The sequence below is a fragment of the Mustela nivalis genome (assembly GCF_964662115.1).
Source record: "Mustela nivalis genome assembly, chromosome: 6".
Lineage (NCBI taxonomy): Eukaryota > Metazoa > Chordata > Mammalia > Carnivora > Mustelidae > Mustela > Mustela nivalis.
Window position 1 is genome coordinate 48,505,837 of NC_139025.1, and position 20,284 is coordinate 48,526,120.

The 20,284-nt window shown below is 34.2% G+C and overlaps 1 protein-coding gene across 4 annotated transcripts in view; it reads left to right on the forward strand.

The window, feature by feature from the left end:
- SOS2 (SOS Ras/Rho guanine nucleotide exchange factor 2) overlaps positions 1 to 20,284 on the forward strand; it is a 78,913-nt gene that overhangs the window by 15,399 nt on the left and 43,230 nt on the right. For all 4 annotated transcript variants that reach the window (XM_082735140.1, XM_082735142.1, XM_082735141.1 and 1 more), the window contains exons 2-7: positions 4,405 to 4,530; positions 7,382 to 7,513; positions 8,639 to 8,803; positions 12,135 to 12,338; positions 14,728 to 14,871; positions 18,617 to 18,727. In XM_082735140.1, the coding sequence (XP_082591266.1) occupies positions 4,405 to 4,530; positions 7,382 to 7,513; positions 8,639 to 8,803; positions 12,135 to 12,338; positions 14,728 to 14,871; positions 18,617 to 18,727 (882 nt within the window). The remainder of the gene's footprint in view (positions 1 to 4,404; positions 4,531 to 7,381; positions 7,514 to 8,638; positions 8,804 to 12,134; positions 12,339 to 14,727; positions 14,872 to 18,616; positions 18,728 to 20,284) is intronic.

Here is a 20,284-nt window from a genome sequence, read left to right on the forward strand (position 1 = left end):
TATTTGAGTTTCTAGTTGGGAGGTATCACTGATAATGTTACTTGGGAGCCTTTGTATACATGTCTTTTAGGAAACCCGTGTGCTTTTTTCTCTAGAACAATATTGTCCAATAAAAATATAATGTAAGTCATATAAGTGATTTTAAATTTCCTTATAGGCACATTAAAAAAGTAAAAAGAAACTTGTGAAATTGAGTTTAATAATGTATTTTATTTGACCTAATCATTTTAGCATATAATGCATATAAACGTTGAAATATTTGACATACCTTGTTTATACTAAATCTTTGATATCTGGCATATATTTTACACTTAAAATCTGTTTTATTCCAGTAGAGCTACATTTTAGGTGCTTAGTAGCCATATGTGGCTAATGTCCGCTGTGTTGGACTACATAGCTCTAAACAGACATGTATATCTTTAGCAGTAGAATTGCTGGGTCATAGGGTATGCATATATTTTTTTAAGTTTTTGATTTTTTAAATTGAAGTATAACTGACATATAGTGTTAGCTTAAGTTTAGGTATATATATATGTGTGTGTGTGTGTGTGTGTGTGTGTGTGTGTGTGTATATATATATATATATATATATATATATATATTTATACTTTATGAAGTGATCTCCACAGTAGGTTAGTTGCCATCTGTTAACATACAAAATTTTCCAGTGTTATTGATTATAGGGTATTGGCATATCTTGCACTTTAGTAGATAATGGCAAAGTTTTTTTAAAGTGATTGAGCCAAAAATAAATAAAAAAAATAAAATTATTGAGCCATTTTGCACTCCAGTGGCAGTGTGTTGAGAGTTCCCATTGTCCTGCATAATCACTAACACTTAGTATTATCAGGCTTTTTAGTTTTGCTCTCTGATGAATGGGTTAATAGTTTTCATTGTGGTTTAATTTGCATGTCTCTCATTACCAAAGATCTACAGCTCTTATATGCCATTTGAATTTCTTTTGCTAAGTGCTGATTTGGTTTTTTTCTATAGGGATTTTTTTTTTTCTTTTTTAAGCAGGCTTGTTGCCCAACATAGGCCTTGAACCCACAACTCTGAGATCAAGAGTTACATGCTCTATTGATTGAGCCAGCCAGGTGCCCCTGTATTGGGATTTTTATCATTTTTTTTTTCTGCTGAACTTCGAGTTCTGGATACAAGCCCTTGTGTTTTATGTGTCACATAAATCTTCTCCATTGCATACTTGTCTTTTCACTTTCTTAAAGGTCTTGATGAACATTGTTTTAATTTTTATTTTTTTATTTTTATTTATTTTTTTTTAAGATTTTATTTATTTATTTGACAGACAGAGATCACAAGTAGGCAGAGAGAGAGAGGGAAGCAGGCTCCCCGTTGAGCAGAGAGCCCGATGCGGGACTCGATCCCAGGACCCTGAGATCATGACCCGAGCCAAAGGCAGTGGCCTAACCCACTGAGCCACCCAGGCGCCCCTTGTTTTAATTTTTAATTTGAAGTTATGTTTATCAGGCCTTTCCTTTATGGATAGTAATATTTTTTGTCTTGTTTAGGAAATCCTTTCCTATCCTGAGGTCGTGAAGATAATATCTTGTTTTATAGTACCAGTTTATTAGGTCTTTATGTAATAAAATATCCAGCTAGAATTGTTGTTTGTGTAGAGTATGAATCGGAGTTGAGTTTCATTCTTTCTGTATGGGTATCCAGTTGTTCACTATTTATATGCTTCCCCACCTTCCCATGACCCCACCCTCATACCCTGTAATACTACTTTGTTGTAAATCAAGGGTCTGTATATTTATGGGCTTGTTTCTGGACTCTTTTTTCTTCCATTCATCTGTTTGTCTGTCATTATAACAATATCATTCTTACTGTAGCTTTGTAATAGATCCCAATAATGATTACAGTAAGTACTTCTACTTCTTGGAATAACTGCCTGATTTTCTTAGCCTTTTGCACATCCATATAAGTTTTGAAATTATCTTGTCAATTTCAGCAGACAGACTTTTTGGTTTTGACTATGATTTTAATTAAGTCTGTGGACCAGTTTGAGAATTGATATATTTGCAGTATTAAATCTGTACTTCTTTTGTTACGATGTATTCCAAAGTACATAATATATTTTTTATTCCATTGTAAATGATACTATTTAAGATTTTTGTTTTTCATCTTTTGTGTTCCACGGAAATAAAATTTTATTTTTTATGAATTAAAATAATTTGGGGTACCTGGACATATTGGTTAAGTGGCTGATTCTTGATTTTAGCTCAGGTCATGATCTCAGGGTTGTGGAATTAAGCCTTAACTCACCCATGTTCAGCACAGTCTGCTTGAGATTCTCTCTCTTCCTCTGCCTCTGCACTTCCCCCTGCTCGTGCACTCTCTCTCTTTCTCAAATAAACCATAAAATCTTTTAAAAAAATTATCTGTACAATATTTTGATTTTTCTTCATGGCTGTATTAGTCTGGGGTCTCCAAAGAAACAGAAACACACACACACACCCACACACACACACACCCACACACACACACACACACATACTCTCTCTCTCTCTCTCCCCCTCTCTTTCTCTCCTTTCCCTCTCTTCTGTCTCTCTCTAATAAAGGTAGGCGAGTCCAAAATCTGCAGTCAGTAAGTCAGAGACTCAGGGGAGCTGGTGGTATAGTCCTAGTCCAAGTCCTAGTTCAAGGCAGAAGACCAAAATCCTGGCTCAAAGACTGGCAGAGAGAAAGAATTCTTTCTTACTCAGCCTACCAGACAGGTCCACTCACACTGGGGAGGGCAGTCTGCTTTACTCAGTCTACCAATTCAGATGTTAATTTTACCCAGAAACCTTCATAGACACACTCAGAAATAATGTTTAACCAAATGTCTCAGCACCCTGTGGCCTGGACGAATTGACACATAGAATTAATTGCTGTAGTGGGCAGTCAAATCATCTATAAATCTCTTCCTTTCTAATTCTTACACTTTTATTTCTTTTTCTTGCTGGACTGCACTCTCCAAGACCTCCAGTACAATATGGAATAGAGATGATAGAGCGAGTATCCTTACCTTTTCCCTGATATCAAAAAGAAAGCTTTTAGTATTTAACCATTGACTATGAGGTTTATTGTAGTTTTGTTATAGATACCCTTTTACTAAATTAATGGGGAGCTTTTATTATGAATGAATGTTGGTTGAGTTTTTTAGATGTTCCCTAAATCATTGATATTATCATAATTACTTTTCTTTTTTAATCTGTTAGCATGGTAAAATATTTTTGCTTCATTATCTGACATTAAATCGACTTTACATTCCTGGGATAAATCCACTTGGTTGGTCACATTTTTTTTTAATATGTATTATGGAATTTAGTTGATATTTTACTTAGGCTTTTATTTCTAAGCTGATGAGTAAAAATGGCTTATTTTCATCTTTTTTTTGAGCTTTTATATCAAGGCTAGTCTCACAAAAAGTTGGGAAATCTGTTCTTTTTTTCTTTTTGTCTATTTTGTTGTTCTTCTAGTTTCTTTCTTAATGTTTAAGTTTGTCAGTGACGCCATCTAGACCTATAGAATGAACAAGTCTCAACAAGTTAAAAAGATTGAACTCCTAGAAAGTATGTTTTCTGATCATAATGCAGTTATTCTAGAAATCGGTAAAAAGGAGAACTTAAAAAAATACTATAGGTTCAGAAATTAAGAAATATACTTCTAAATTCTAAATGTCAAAGAGGAAGCCATAATGGAAATTAGAAACTATTTTAAAATGCATAATTTAAAAAATATTCTGTATTAAAGTCTGTAGGTTTTTGTTTTGTTTTTGGTTTTTACAAAAGTAGGTCTTAGACTACTTAAGTTTTCTGTTAGTTTCTGCTCTGTGGGTTAAAGAAAGTTTACCGAGAGCAACAATTAGAGGTGGGTTTTCCCCCACTTTTTTGTTTTATGTTTGTATTTGAATAACTATTCCATTAAAATGTTAATAATTATAAATAAGAATATCTGAGGTTTTTTGTAAAGATTTTATTTATTTGGGGTACCTGGGTGGCTGAGTCAGTGGGTTAAGTCTCTGCCTTCCGCTCAGGTCATGATCTCAGGGTCCTGATATCTGCTCGGTAGGGAGCCTGCTCCCCACTCACTCCCCGCCTGCCTCTCTGCCTATTTGTGATCTCTCTGTCAAATAAATAAATAAAATCTTAAAAAAAAAAAAAGATTTTATTTATTTGACAGAAAGAAAGCGAGAGAGGGAACACAAGCAGGCAGAATGGAAGAGGCTTCCTGCAGCAAAGGGAGCCCAATGCAGGGCTCGATCCCAGGACCCCAGGATCATAACCTGAGCAGAGGGCAGCTGCTTAATGACGAGCCACCCAGGCGCCCCATGATTCTCTGACTTTGATATAAATATTTTGGCCTGTATTTTAACTGTGAACTCTTTTTTTTTTAAAGGTTCAAGAGCAAGTACATCCTACTCTCTCAGCTAATGAAGAATCTCTCTCTTATATTGAAGAGCTGATTTTTCAGCTGCTTAATAAATTATGCATGGCTCAACCAAGGACTGTTCAAGATGTGGAGGTAAAAACTATTTTGATATTTCAAATATCACTGAACCATTGTACAGATTTTTAAATTAAATCTTTATCATTCTAAATCATTATGGAAACTGAAACCATTGAAATCATATGTGGAATATGTGCCGAGTTTATTTTCAACAAAGGTATCAAGGCAAATCAATGGGGAAAAGAAAGTGTTTCATCAAAAAAAGTGCTAAAATAACTGGATAAATTTATGAGGGAAAAACCCTTGAAATCTATTTCATATAAAAATTAATTCAAGATGCATCATGGTCTTAAGCATAAAAGCTGAAACTATAAAGTTTTAGAAGAGAATGCAGAGAATATCTTCTTAACCTGGGGTTAACCAAATATTTTTTTTTTTACAGAGGACTCAAAATGCAGTAAGTGTTAAATAATAAAATTAACAAGAAAATGAAAAAGGTGTAAGTGACAAACCAGGAGAAATGTTTGTGATATATATTCCTTACATAGGATTTGTATCCAAAATGTTGATTCCTACAAGACAATAATAAAAAGACACCTTCCTGGGGCACCTGGGTGGCTCAGTGGGTTAAAGCCTCTGCTTTCGGCTCAGGTCATGGTCCCAGGGTCCTGGAATCGAGCCCTGCATCGGGCTCTCTGCTCAGCAGGGAGCCTGCTTCCCTTCCTCTCTCTGCCTGCCTCTCTGCCTACTTGTGATCTATCTGTCAAATAAATAAATAAAATCTTTAAAAAAAAAAAAAAAGACACCTTCCTCCCTAAAATGGGCAAAAGTCTTAAATAGACACTTCCAAGGAAAGAAGATACGATATTTGAGCAATAAGCACATGAAAAATGCTCATGCTCTTTTTTTTTTTTTTTTAAGATTTTATTTATTTATTTGACAGAGATCACAAGTAGGCAGAGAGGCAGGCAGAGAGAGGGGAGGAAGCAGGCTCCCTGCGGAGCAGAGAGCCTGATGCGGGGCTGGATCCCAGGACACTGAGATCATGACCTGAGCCGAAGGCAGAGGCTTTAACCCACTGAGCCACCCAGGCGCCCCTAAAGTAATCTCTACACCCAGTATGGGGCTCAAACTCAGAACCCAAGATCAAGAATTGCATACTCGACTGACTGAGCCAGCCAGGTGCCTTTCAAGCTCTTAAGTCACAGGGAAATAGAAATTAAAACCATATTGAGGTACCATTTCACACTGCTTTCAAGGGACAAAATTAAAGACTAATAACACCAAATACAATGTAGCATGACTAGAACTCTTACACATTGCTAGTGGGAATATAAAATGGTATAACCACTTTAGAACATTCTTTGGCAGTTTGTTATAAAGTATATCTACCCTATACCCAGCAGTTTTACTCCTAAATATTTCACCTAGAGAAATGAAAATATGTGTTCAGAATGTGACTTATGTATGAATGTCCAAGCAGTTTTATTCATAATAACCAAAAATTGGAAACCACTCAAATTTCTATCAACAAGAAAATGAATAAACAGATTGTGGTTGATTTATAAAATGGAATACTATTCAGTAATAAAATGAAAGAATGAACTATTGATATGTGCGATAACATGGCTATAAGTCACAGACATTATATAGAATGTAGAAAGCCAGACCTTGGAGAGTACATATGCTATGATACATTTATATGAAGTTCAGAAACAGCTAAAATTAATGGTGATAGACATCAGAATGGTGGTTGCCTGTGAGATGATAGAAATATTCTGTATCTTTATTAAACTGATGGGTACACAGGTGTAAGCATTTTTCACCAAAACACTGAATTGTACACTTAAGATCTGTGCATTTTACTGCATATAAATATCACTTTAATAAAGGACTAGTAAAAATCTTAAGGATATTTACTGTTTGATTAATATACTGACATGCCTCTAAGAATTATGTGAATTAGTGCTAAAATACTTGTTTTGGCTTAGTTACATGGGAGTATTTTTAGGTTTTTAGAAATACATATCAGTACCGCTTTCAAAAATTACTTTTGTATTTTACTGTTTACATTACCTTTCTTTTGAAAATTGGTTCTATAATAAAGCAGCAACTTCCAGTATGAAGGAAAATCTTAATTTGGAGGAATTGAGCCCTTAAGATTTTTTGGGACTCTTGGAATTAAAACATTTGGTTCCCTACTCTCAACTCTTAAGGCATTAAGTATAAAAAAAAGCATACTTCTCAATAGCTAAATATGCTAAAAGAAGAGAACATAATTTTAGAAAACAGGAAGTCCTGCTACAAATTGGAGTTTGATTCACCTATCATTAGTTCTCATTATTCATGTCAACCACTGGTTAAATTTTAGATTAAAAGAACCATAATAGTAACCTAAAAGGCTTAGATTGTTTTTGGCAGAAGATGTGTTTCCTGAAGCCATTTTGAGCTTTGTCACCTACTTGAACCTTTAAGAGGTACAAGGCATCTTCTTTTTAAAATTCTTCTCTATATTTGAATCTCTAAGGTTAGCAAAAGGAGACGGCTGTATAATAATTGATAATAATGAGTTAACTGCTTATGCTAGGTAAATAATTTTAACCCCTAGGAACCTTATGTAAAATCACCGGTGAATATTACATACTGGTTTTAATCTCTCCTAATGTTACTACTTTTCCTAGTTCTCATTCCGTCTTAATTATGCTTGTGCTTAAAGTGTTCTGTTTAAATTTCACCTTTTTCTTTACTCATGGGAATTGTGTGCAAAAAATCTTGAGAGTCCTGTTGATTCCTGTAAGTAGTTATTACAGGAATCCGAACATGTTATGTCACTATTTTCTGTAGCATTAGCGATGATAAAATTTAGTTTTGTATGAAGAAGTTATGAACACTTCTATTAACAATAGTACTACTGTGATCTGAACAGGAACGTGTTCAAAAGACCTTTCCTCATCCAATTGATAAGTGGGCTATTGCTGATGCACAATCTGCCATAGAAAAACGAAAACGAAGAAATCCTCTCCTACTGCCTGTGGACAAAATCCATCCTTCATTGAAGGTAGTAAAAAAAAAATATTTAAACATTGGGAAAGTCTTTGTCATGAATAATACCTAATAATATATTGGTGTATTTATATAGTACTTCTATAGCATGGTCTATGTTAGTATGTGCATGTACTTGTGTGTACTTGGATGTACTTATACATACACATATGTATATATATATAAATGTGTGCACAAATAAAAATAAATAACTGATAAAATCGGATTTCCTTTCAAATAATATTAAAAGTTATTGATAAGCAATAATACATCTTTGTGGTATCTTCTGTTGAGTACTACCCCTAACTGATTCTCAACCTCTTCTTAGGCAAGCATATATTGTCAAGGCACCTGGATGGCTCAGTCACCTAAGTGTCTGCCTTCAGCTCTGGCCATGATCTCAGGGTCCTGGTTTTGAGCTGTTCAGTGGGGAGTCTGCTTCTCCTTCTCCCTCTCCCCCTCCCCCACTTGTGCTTTCCCTCTCTTTCTCTCCTGTTCTCTGTCACATAAATAATAAAATCTTAAAAAAAAAATATATATATATATATATATATATATATATATATATATGTAGTCAAAAGCTATGGTGTTTTTGACTGTTTTAAAATTAATTTGTATTTATCATAGCTATGTTTATGTGCATTGGAAAAATAGACTAGGCAATATTATTTGATCTATAGAGAATATTTGATGTATGTGGATTTGAATGCCCTCTTGGTAGCAATTTCAAGACATCCCCTAACTCCTCCCTCATATGCACACATCCTCCCCTCAGTACAAACCACGGTCATTTGGGGATATTGGTTACAGGTCCTTGAAGATAGCAGATACTTGTCTAATGGGTTTTGGATAAAGTATTAATTAAGAGGTTTTCAGTGAAGTCCTGGCCAAGATTTCTATATTAAATCAATAATCTCTTCTTCCTTGATACTAAAGGCAGATGTTAGATTAGATTCTTTTTTAAAAATCCCTCATACTGGGACCAGTGGCTCATTCTGTATCCTATTATACCTATAACTTTAGACATTTGGTTTATAGAAAGTTTCTTTGTAAGCAAGAATGTTGGAAAAAATTTTTAAGTGTCTAAGTGATACTTGACAGTGCCATTTTTTGGGAATTAAATTGTTTTTTTTTTCCACAGGAAGTTTTAGGGTACAAAGTGGACTATCAGGTATCCTTGTATATTGTGGCTGTATTAGAGTATATCTCAGCTGATATTTTGAAGTTGGCTGGTAATTATGTTTTTAATATTCGACATTATGAAATATCTCAGCAGGACATTAAAGTGTCAATGTGTGCAGATAAGGTAAGTGTTAAAAGGTATTTAAACTTAACTTGAATATAGTGAATATATGTCACCTCGACCTTTTTTATACATGTTGATATTCATAATTTTTATAATTCCTGGTGTTGGGAGACAAAATGCTGGCATTTTAGACAAACCATGTTATATTCAGCATATGACAGGATGGGAATCTCCTCCCTACCCCATCAGGAACCTTTTACGTACAAGAAAAAAACATCCAAAGCCTCAAGCCAATTTAAGAAAAATAGTTAGAATTTTATCTTTTTAGAAAGAAAATGTATACAGAGCATTCAGTACAAAGTACAAGTAATTTTGAAAAGTATACTTTGGTTTCACAGAACAGTGGGGCACAGGTAGAGAGCAAAATACTGTAATTCCAGTGTTCTTGCTTCTAATACTTTTTTTGTACGTTACCTCATTGCTTCCTGACTGTAAGCCTCTGGGGGAAGGAACTGAATCTCTTTATTTTCCTTTCTCCTCCTTTTCTTTCCTTTCTACTTTCTTTTTTTTTTTTTTACTTTTTAAATCAACATTTTTGGGTATCTATGTGCCAGTCACTGTCCTGAGCATTAATGGTACCACATTGAACAAGACAGCAATCCGTGTGTTAGAAGGAATTCATTTTAGTGGGAAGTAAAAATATTGTAAAAAATATAATAATTGCAGCACAGTGTGATTAAAAACTATCATAAGTCAAAGATACAGTGGAGAAAGTGATCACCTCTGGCATGGGGGAGAACACTTCATAGATAAGGTGCCTAAACTAGACCGCTAAGGGTGAATGACCCCTAGAACTTGGCACATGCCAGTGGTTCTCTACTTTTATTGTACATCAGAACTACCAGAAAGACTGCTGATACCCGCATCTTACTCCCAGAGGTTCTGATTTACTTGGCCTGGTTTAGGACTCTAACCTCAGTGTATTTTGAAAGCATCCCAGGTGATTCTGATGTGTGGTTATGGTTGAGATCTGCTCTAGTGTGTCTTGGTCTCAAAGATCATTTTTCACTTGAATTTCATAGTAGAAATTCCTTGACATTTCTATTTTGACTTCTAAAATTATGATTACATGCTTTTAAAAAAAAATTTCTTTCTCAGACCTTCGAAAAGTTGCAGGTACAATAAAAGATACTCCCCTGTGCCCTGAACCATTTGAGAGTAAGTTGCCAACAAAGTTTACAAATAAAAACATTCTTCTGCATACCCATAGTATGAAATTAACTTTGATACATTATACTCTGTAATTTTCAGGCCCCATTCAGGTTTTGCCCATTGTTCCAGTGATGTCCTTTATAACAAAATGATCCAGTCCAGAATTAGTCATCTATCTTTCTGTCTAGAAGAGTTCCTCATAATTCTTTAACCTTTGCGGCCTTGATAATTTTGAGAATTACAACTAGTTATTGTTTAAAATGTCCCTTACTGGGGCTCAGTCAATTAAGTATCCGACTCTGGATTTTGGCTAAGGTCTTGATCTCAGGATCGCGAATTCAAACCCCACATTGGGCTCTATAAGAAAAAGTCCCTTACTTTAGTTTTTTTCTGATATTTTCTCTTCATTAGATTTATGTTATGGATCTTTGGCCAGGAATATCCTAGAAGTAATGCTGTACTCTTTTCATTGCATTTCTCACATGGCATGCAGTTTTGATTTGTCCCTTTACTGGTGACGTTCGTTTTGATCACTTGATTAAGGGCTGTTTTCCAGGCTTCTCTGCCTAATTTCCCTTTTGTAATTAATAAATATTTTGTGGAATATTTTGAGATTGTGAATATCTTGTTCCTCATTGCACTTGAAATTTCTTCATTTGTTTATTTTAATATAGACTCATGGATTCTTATTTAATATGCTCTCCATTATTTCATTACTTATTTTGATAATTCACATTGTTCCAGATCTGGCCAGTGGGAGTTTCTTTAAGTTAGCTTCTCTCTGTATCATTCTTTGAACACTTTCTTTTGACAGAAGATGTTCCAGGTTCAAATTTTTTTTACATGCTGCTCAAGCCTGATTAGTCATTTTCTAAAAACTCCAGGTTCCTTTTAGTGAAGAATGGTATTTAGAAACCAAGATCTGAGTTCTAGATAAGCTCACTGCTATTACAGTGTACATGTTCTGGCCTCTAGAGGCCAGATTTGGGGACTGTGTGTGTTTATATACATTATATGTATACAACACATCTATATTTATTTCTTACCAATGTTTTTGTTGTTATGGCAGCCCAAGAAAACTAATACAGATGTGTACTTTCAGAAGTTGTTTATTTTCCAACATAGGTGATATGTGTTAGCACCAACCTACATTTAGGTGGGAATGGACCTATAAGGCAGGCAGTAATTCAGTTCTGCTTAGAAGATAGTATTTATTGACCTATTTCTGAGTGGGTATAACAATTTTGGGAAATCTGCTGCTTTACCATTGTCTCAGGCTTAAGCTTCTAACTCAAGAACTACTTTGTGTCTACCAAAAAAGAATTATCTATCTATATATGAATTCACAGATATCTCCAATTCAAAACTAATACCACAGGGTTCATTTTAGCCTACCCTTGTTCATGTTTGTAACTGTTTTTTTGACAGAAATCTGGCTCCCATTTTTCGTAATGTATTTTCTTATTTGATCTGTTCTCCTGTATGTAACCAATCTCCTAACAGTCCTCTCTTCCTGCACTGGTTTAGGCACCTTCTTTAACGGCTTAATAGCTGTTGCTGATATAGTCAATATGCATTAGAAAAGCATCACACTATGTTCTGTCATGTGCTTCCACAATAGTATCCTTTTCTTTTTCTCCAAATGTGTATAGCTTTCTTTACAGTAGGACAAAGAAGTACCACTTTGAATGCCTGCTCTTTACCAGACATAGTAGTATGCATTTTACGTACATCACCTCATTGAATTTTTTTATCAGTTACATTTTACGTAGAAGGAACCTGCTTTAAAAAGAATAAATAACTTGTCTGTAATCACAGGTGAGTAAGTGGTTGAACCAGGATTTTGGCTCAGATTGTTGTCCTTCAAAGGTATGCTCTTTTTTGCAATTATATATGTGTGTTTATGTGTGTGTATGTATGTACATACACACATATATGTGTATACACACATATTATATAAATTAGGTTTATCTTATTTCCATAAATATTTATCTATCTGCGCATATCCAGTTTTGAATGTTTTTTCCCTTCAACTTTTCATATTTCTCTTATTTGAATTTTCTTACATAAATTAGTTTGTAATACATACAACTCTCATTGTGTAATGTTTTAATTCTAAATACCTTGAGACCATTTTATAAAAGTATGGAAAATAAGTTTCGGTATTTATATTTGTCAGGTTTTGATGGACATGTTTGATCAGGATGATATAGGTTTGGTTTCTCTCTGTGAAGATGAACCTACTTCTTCAGGTGAATTAAACTACTATGACCTTATCAGAACTGAAATTGCAGAGGAAAGGCAGTATCTACGGGAACTAAATATGATCATAAAAGTGTTTCGAGAAGCCTTTCTTTCTGACAGAAAGCTGTTTAAACCTTCTGTAAGTACCTTTTTGGTTTGAAATTCTATGTACCAAGTTGAAATTCTGTGTAATCAAAAGTTAAATAGCAGCTTAGAATCATAAATAAGAACTTTTTATATTTGGAGTATATAAGCAAAAATATTCTATTATGTAGTATTTATAGTTTTAAAAATATGTGAATTGTTCCACATTAAGGGCATGACAGTGAAAGTTAGACACAAGTGCACACAGCTGCCCTGATTAGAAAGGGGGACTACATGGGAATGAAATAATTCTGCTGTGCAAGATTTGAGGTTTATAATCATTCATTTTCACATAGTGAAAAAGATGTATGGTCTAGAAAAGAAAGACTTAATACTGTTTCATGTCTTTGGTAGGTACTTTAAGGCAGTGGCTTAAACTTTTAACAGTGGAACTTTTTAAGAAGTTTATGCAGAGTGCCATATAAACAAAGAGCTATTCCATTGGAAAATGGGATAGAAGTGGTGGGGAATAGGATGGGAGCCTTGTCCTTCTTTTTCTTAACTACTGTAGCTTCTAAAGTCAACTTAAGGAATAAAGGTAGACAAATAGTGTCTTTTTTAAAAAGTTTTTTTTTCCTTTCCTTCCTTCATCCCATGACTTATTTTTCCTTAGATGTCTGTGTCTGCCCTTCACTTTAAGTACTCAGCCTTTTTTTCTACCTCCTGACTTCCTCCCCCAAATAACTATTACATGAGTGAATGTGCAGACACAGCTGGCTGAGTGTTTAAGATTAGGAAGTGATTTAGCCTCTTTGATTCTTTTCCAAAGCATGAGTTTCAGTGATAATGTAAGGTTTTTTAGTTCGCTTTTTTTTTGGTACTTACGTTTAATGTTTTGTAGCAGCTCCCACTGGACACACTGCTTTAAGTAATTGCATTTTGTCATTTTCAAAGTACTGTCTGTTTTATGTGACCCTTATAACCTCTTCTGAGATGGATAAAACAGGTATTAATATCTCTACCTCACTGAGATGAGGAAATTTACACAAAATGATTATGATTTGGTAGGTTAGTTACAGAGGTTGATCTTGAACTTGAGTTCTTTTATACCACAGTATAACTGGTTCTAAAAATAAATACCTAGCAGATACTGGTAGCTTATTTTATCTTCTTTGCCCCATTAGTTTTCATTCCTCAGGAATTAGTTTTTATGGGATCTCTTCTCACTGATAGTGCTGATTTGGCAAAAAATTTCATGATACTGAAGGGTTAAGAGAAAGAGGGAATTCCTTTTTTCCCTTCATATTGTATCCTTTTTAGCTTTTTTAGCATTTAGATATGGATTCACTATATTTACTATATTTTTTTCTATTGTATTTTTTAGTCTCAAAATACTGTAAACTTTTGAGGTAAAGACCATCTGAGATCAGAGCATAGTACTCAGCAAATATTTGATAAAGCAATGAGTGACTTAAAACTAATCTTAATTTACTCGTTTAGGCCCTACCCCTTTGTCTTCAAGACACTCGCTCACATTTGTAGAGAACCTAATATATGCCAAGAGCAGTTTGTAGAAACCATCTCATTTAATTCTACTAGGAACCTTACGAATGAATGTAATAGACCAGGTGTGTGACCTTGAGCAAATTACTTAACTGTTCTGAGCTGGTTTCCTCATTTGTAAAAATGAGGATGATCATAGTGCCTATCTAATAAGGCTGTTAGGAGATTACATGTCAAGTACTTACAATAGTGCCTGAAACACAGTAAGTGACCTACTCCAGAGTCATTTATCTAACAGGTATGGGGCCAAGATCCATGCTCAGGTCTGTTACGTTCCATAGCATGTAATGTTTCCATTACAAGATAGAAGAGTGATGATAGTTGACCATAATCTGCATAATTAGTCATAATGGTCTGTGTCCAGAAGACTTAACATTTCTTAATTCAGATGTAATTCACACATGGAAGTTTGAATTAAGTCTTAATTCGTCCCCAAATTTAGGAGACAGGTCACAAATTATGAAACTCGATTGTATTTGGATTAGGAGTCATGTCTTCATTTTGAACCCAGCTTTTGTTAACTAGTTCTGTAAAACCTTGATAAAGGTTTTTATCCTTTTAGCCAATTTTAAAATACTCAAATGCCGGAATTCTCTATATAAAGAGTTGCTTAGATTTATTCACTATAGGAGATTCTAGAATTGTTGAACAAAACTATCTGCAATCTGTATTTCCCAATAAATTTACTGCGTGTAATCCAGAAGGTTTTTAAAATTTTGCTTTTATATTCATGATGGACTTATGCTTTGTTATAGAATATATGCCTTGGAATATATTAGTATGCAGTTGGATGAAAATGCGCCCTTAACACTTATATTACTTATATTTAGTAATTGTTAAACTATTTCAACCTCACGTATCTTAACTTCTCTTTTTTTCAGGATATTGACAGGATTTTCAGTAACATTTCAGATATACATGAATTAACTGTGAAACTTTTAGGTTTGATTGAAGACACAGTTGAAATGACTGATGAAAGCAGTCCTCATCCATTAGCTGGAAGCTGTTTTGAAGATTTGGCAGAAGTAAGTTTACAAAACTATTTTGTAATTCTCATTGAAGTTCTAGATAGTGAATTAAAAAATTTAGTAAGATATTCTCTGTGAAAATTAGAGGATGTTCCTGACTGCTATAAAACAATACTTCAGATTGAACCAGTAGCAAACTGAAATTACATTGTCTATATTTTTAGTGACACTTATTTTATAGTATATTATAGTGTATTTATGATAATATTTATAGTGAAAGTTGGTTGGGTAGTAATATTTAGGACTCCCCCCCCACAGAGTCTCATTTATTTATTTGACAGATCGAAAGTAGGCAGAGAGGCAGGCAGAGAGAGAGAGGAGGAAACAGGCTCCCCACTGAGCAAAGAGCCTGATGCGGGGCTCGATCCCAAGACCCCAGGATCATGACCTGAGCCGAAGGCAGAGGCTTTAACCTACTGAGCCACCCAGGTGCCCCAACATTTAGGACTTTTTTTAATGGCACATGCGTTTAAGGTGAAAGAAAATAGATTCTTTTGACCGTAGCTGTTTAGCTTTTGTAGATTTTGGTCTTAATTTCCAAAAATTGAAAAGGAGGTTTATATTTTAATTTTTTTCCCAAGGTGAAAATCATTTTGTCTTTTAAGTGATGATTATAAAAATAATATAGCTCATTGTAAAAATACTCAGAAAAATAGAGGCAAGTATAAAATGAAAGTCACTCAATTTAGCAACACCCAGAGATAGCTTATCTTTACAACATATATTATTTTAAAGATTTTATTTATTTATTTGACACATAGAGAGAGATCACAAGCAGGCAGAGAGGTAGGCAGAGAGAGAGAGGGAGAAGCAGGCTTCCCGCTGAGCAGAGAGCCCGATGTGGGGCTTGATCCCAGGAGCTCGAGATCATGACCTGAGGCAAAGGCAGAGGCTTTAACCCACTGAGTCACCCAGGGACCCCATACAACATATATTATTTAATCCTTAAAAATATTTTTCTATATATAGATACAAATCTGTGTATTTACAAAAACAGACTGTTACTATTTTTTTCCTGCTTTTTTTTTTCTCCGAAAGATTTTATTTATCTATTTGACAGAGAGAGATCACTAGTAGGCAGAGAGACAGGCGGGGTGGGGGGCGGGGGGAAGCAAGCTCCCCTCTGAGTAGAGAGCCTGACTTGGGGCTTGATCCCAGGACCCTGAGACCATGACCTAAGCCAAAGGCAGAGGCTTAACCCGCTGAGCCACCCAGGCACCCGTCTCCTATTCTTAATATATCATGAACATTTTCCATTTTCCTTGCTAATAAAAAGACTTCCACACTTTTTTTTTTTTATTATATCAGTTGAAGTTTAGTTGACATACAATGTTTTATTAGTTTCAGATGTGTAACATAGAAATTCAACAGTTCTGTACTTTACAGTGTTCATTGCCAAGTGTATAGTTCTCTTCTGTCACCATACAACATTATCAGTGTTGTTGACTATATTACCTATGCTGTTCTTTTCATCCCTATGATTTACTCACTAGAGGTTTGTACCTCTAATTCCCTTCACCTATTTCACCCACCCCCTCACACTGTTTTTTAAGTCTGAATAAGTACCATGTTATATGGAGACACCATAACATATTTTAACTCCTTACTATTAATAAATGAGTATTTAGGTTGTTTCCATTTTTTGTTATTGTAAACAATATACAACAAATATATTTATACTGTCTTCATAGTCTAATAATTATTTTAGGATGTATTCCTAGAAGTGGAACTGTAGTATTAAAGATAGGACATTTTTAGAACTTCAAAACATTTTACCAAATTTACTTCCAAATAAGCTCTAATATATACTGCTCTTTCCCCCACAAATCCAGTTGTTATTCTATTCATTTTTGCCAGTCTAATGAGGGGGAGAAAAGCTTTTATTTTATTTTTTTTTTATTTTTTAAAGATTTTATTTATTTATTTGACAGAGATCACAAGTAGGCAGAGAGGCAGGCAGAGAGAGAGAGGGAAGCAGGCTCCTCACTGAGCAGAGAGCCCAATGCAGGGCTTGATCCCAGGACCCTGAGATCATGACCTGAGCTGAAGGTAGAGGCTTTAACCCACTGAGCCACCCAGGCGCCCTGAGAAAAGCTTTTATTTTTAAAACTAATGGGGAACATCTTTGTATATTCATCGGCTGTTTTTATTGCTGTTGGAAAATGGCAACAACAACAATAAAAGTGCTTTCTTTTGTTTTCATGTAAAAGATTTTCTAATGTTACAATCTTTGCCTATATTTTCTTGAAAATATAGATCACTTTTATTACATCATTTTAGAGACAATTAAACTGATAGTAGAAGAGTATTCGCTTACTGATACCTAAGCAAAATATTCAGCCTTAATTTTTATTAGCAAGTTTTTATATTGTGATATCTTAGCATATTAATCTGTAGCCAGGTTGGTTGCTATTCTTTTAAAGATATCATGGTTCAAAAACAGTGTATTTTTTAATTTTTATTTTGTTGCTGTGCTAAAATATACTTTATATAAGATTTGCCATTTTAACCATTTTTATGTATATAATTCAGTGGCATTGATTAAATTCACAATATTATACAACTATACAACTGCTGTCTTTTTCTAAAACCTTTTTATCATCCCAAACAGAAACTCTGTACTCATTAAGCAGTAACTCCCTATTCTTCCCCCCTGATCTAACCCCTAGTAACCTCTAATCTACTTCCTATCTGTATGAAAATAGATACTTGATATAAGTGGAATCCTAGCAATATTCTTTTGTGTCTGCTTATTTCACTTAACATGTTCTCAGGGTTCATCCATCACAGCATGTATCAGAATTCCATCTCTTCATATGGCTGAGTAATATTCCACTGTATATCTATATGACGTTTTGTTTATCCATTTATTTGATGATGGACACATGGTGTTTCCATCTTTTGACTATTGTGAATAATGCTGTAGTGAACATTGGCATACAATATCTGTTTGAATCTCTATTTTGAATTCTTTTGGATTATATGTCCAGTAGTAGAATTGCTGGGTCATGGGGTAATTCTTTGATTAGCTTTTTGAGGAACTGCCAAACTGTTTTCCACAGGAGCTACACCATTTTATATTTCTACTGCTGGTAGATGAGAATTTAAGTTTCTCTCATCCTCGCGAATATTTGTTATTTTCTGAAAAACATACAGTATTTTTAAAATACAAAAATGAGACAAGTCTCTCAGTTATAACTAAACCTGGGAATATTGAATTATTGTCAAGTAATAGAAATTTATTGAAATACAAACATTTACAAATATGGACAATTTTTGTCTTGTTATTTTACTATATATTAGTCTTTGCTTTCTTTTTCTGATTTTGAAAAGTGTAGAGTGGATAAAATAGTAGTACCAGGTTTTGCTTCCTTGGAGAGTGTCTTCGGTGTAAACTCACTTTAACCTAGGTAAGCCTAACTGAAATTTCAAATCCCAACCTTGTTTTACTAATAAATACTCTTCATTTACTGGAAGTAAATGTGGATAAGCATTTTAATAGTTGGATAACTTATGGCCACAAATTCAGTGACCTGTTTTAAGATCGTGTATCATTCAAGATCATTACATACATTTAAGAAAATTTCTAAGCTTAAATTTAAGCAAGTTACTGTTTGTCCCCCAAAAGTTTTGAAACCTAGTTGAGAACTTGAATAAAAATTTACTATTAGATAATCTGCCATATCAGTAGAAAAGATGTTCTTTTAAACCTAACACATTCTCCTTTTTTAAAAAAAAATAGGAGCAAGCATTTGATCCTTATGAAACATTATCACAGGACATTCTTTCTCCAAAATTTAATGAACATTTCAGTAAGCTGATGGCCAGACCTGCAGTGGCTCTACACTTTCAGGTAAACTTAAATTGAATGTTTGTTTTTTGTTTTTGTTTTTGTTTTTATAAAGCAACCGAAGAAATAACTCACCTTCTTATTCTTCAACATTTGTAAGTTCTGGAATCCTTTCACAAAGCACATAAAGAACTAATTCACCAGTCCTTCAAAATCTGTTCATTGTAAGCTTGTTTTAGATTATCTTCTGTTTTTTGTTTCAAGTTCTTTCAGTCTGTCCTAAATGTAGAAATCTTTTATGGAATATTATTACACATACTGATTGACTACAAGAATCTGGCACATTCTAGTTCTGGGATATAGAAATTAATATGCAGAGCTCTTTTAGGATCTTATTCCCTACAGGAGCAGGAACAGAAATCATAAAGACTGGAGAATATCCTCATGTAATATCTATACTGACTTCTCTACCAGGCCTGTAATTTAAAGGAGATATTAATGGGGACTATACAAGTTAATTGATTCAGTAATGCAGTTAGGTAAAATGAAAGAAAGTGGAGAGACAGAATTACGTTTTAACTCTTTCAGTTAGCAAAGGTTAGTTACACTGGCATAGATCCTTGACTTTATACTGCTGTAGAAACATTCTGCATGTAGACTACCTCTCTTCCCTTAGCGTGTAAATATGGTCTTTATTGTCCTAAAACCAGCAAATAAACAAAACTTTCTTCACTCTAGCCATTGCCCCTTTCATTTTTTTTCGTTTTTAGCTAATTATCTTCATATTACTTTTTACTCTTCTTTATCAAACTGCTACCATCTGTATTCTGATCAGGTTAGAACACTAAAAGCTGCCTTTAAAATGAGCTTAATTGTCATTGTTTGTATATTTTGATTTCCAGTGGATATTTTGATTTCCTATTTATGCCTGTACTATTTGTTTGTCCTTTTGGCTCCCACGATACTTCCTCCTAATTCTGATCTTCTTTCATTTCTTAGTCTCCATAATTGCCGATGTTTTTCAGCTTCAATTATCAGCCCCTCTTCTGCCCTGCTGTACTCCTTGAGTGACTATCTGTACATTCTGCTTTAGCTGCTGCCTGTATGCTGGTGACTTCCTATTTGTATTTTCAAGCCATAACACTCTTATGAGCACTGTGTGTGTGTTTACACTTTCATATAACCAGGTTCCCGTTGAACTAACTCCCTTGGATATCCCACAAGTATTTCAAATATAACATGTTCAAAACTGACCTTAAAATCTTCTCCCTGCCTTCTTTACTGTAAATTCCCATTATTGTCTTCTACTGTATTCAATAACTTGTCAACTTGGAATAAAATTAACCTAATTTTCAAAACTTACTTCAATGAAGAAATAATTTTCTTAAGCTAAATCCTATATATTCATATAAACCATAAAGTAAGTATTAGTTAAATGGGACAATATACCTGTAAGATCTTTGCATAATCATTAAAAGTACTCACAACATTTGTTTCATTCCTATTTTATTAGGAATTCTTACTGTGGGATTTGAATGTTTTTGGACTCATTAACTGTGACTCCAGATATACAGTGAAATTTAAACACTTAAATAAAATCCCTTTTCAGGCCAAACTCAC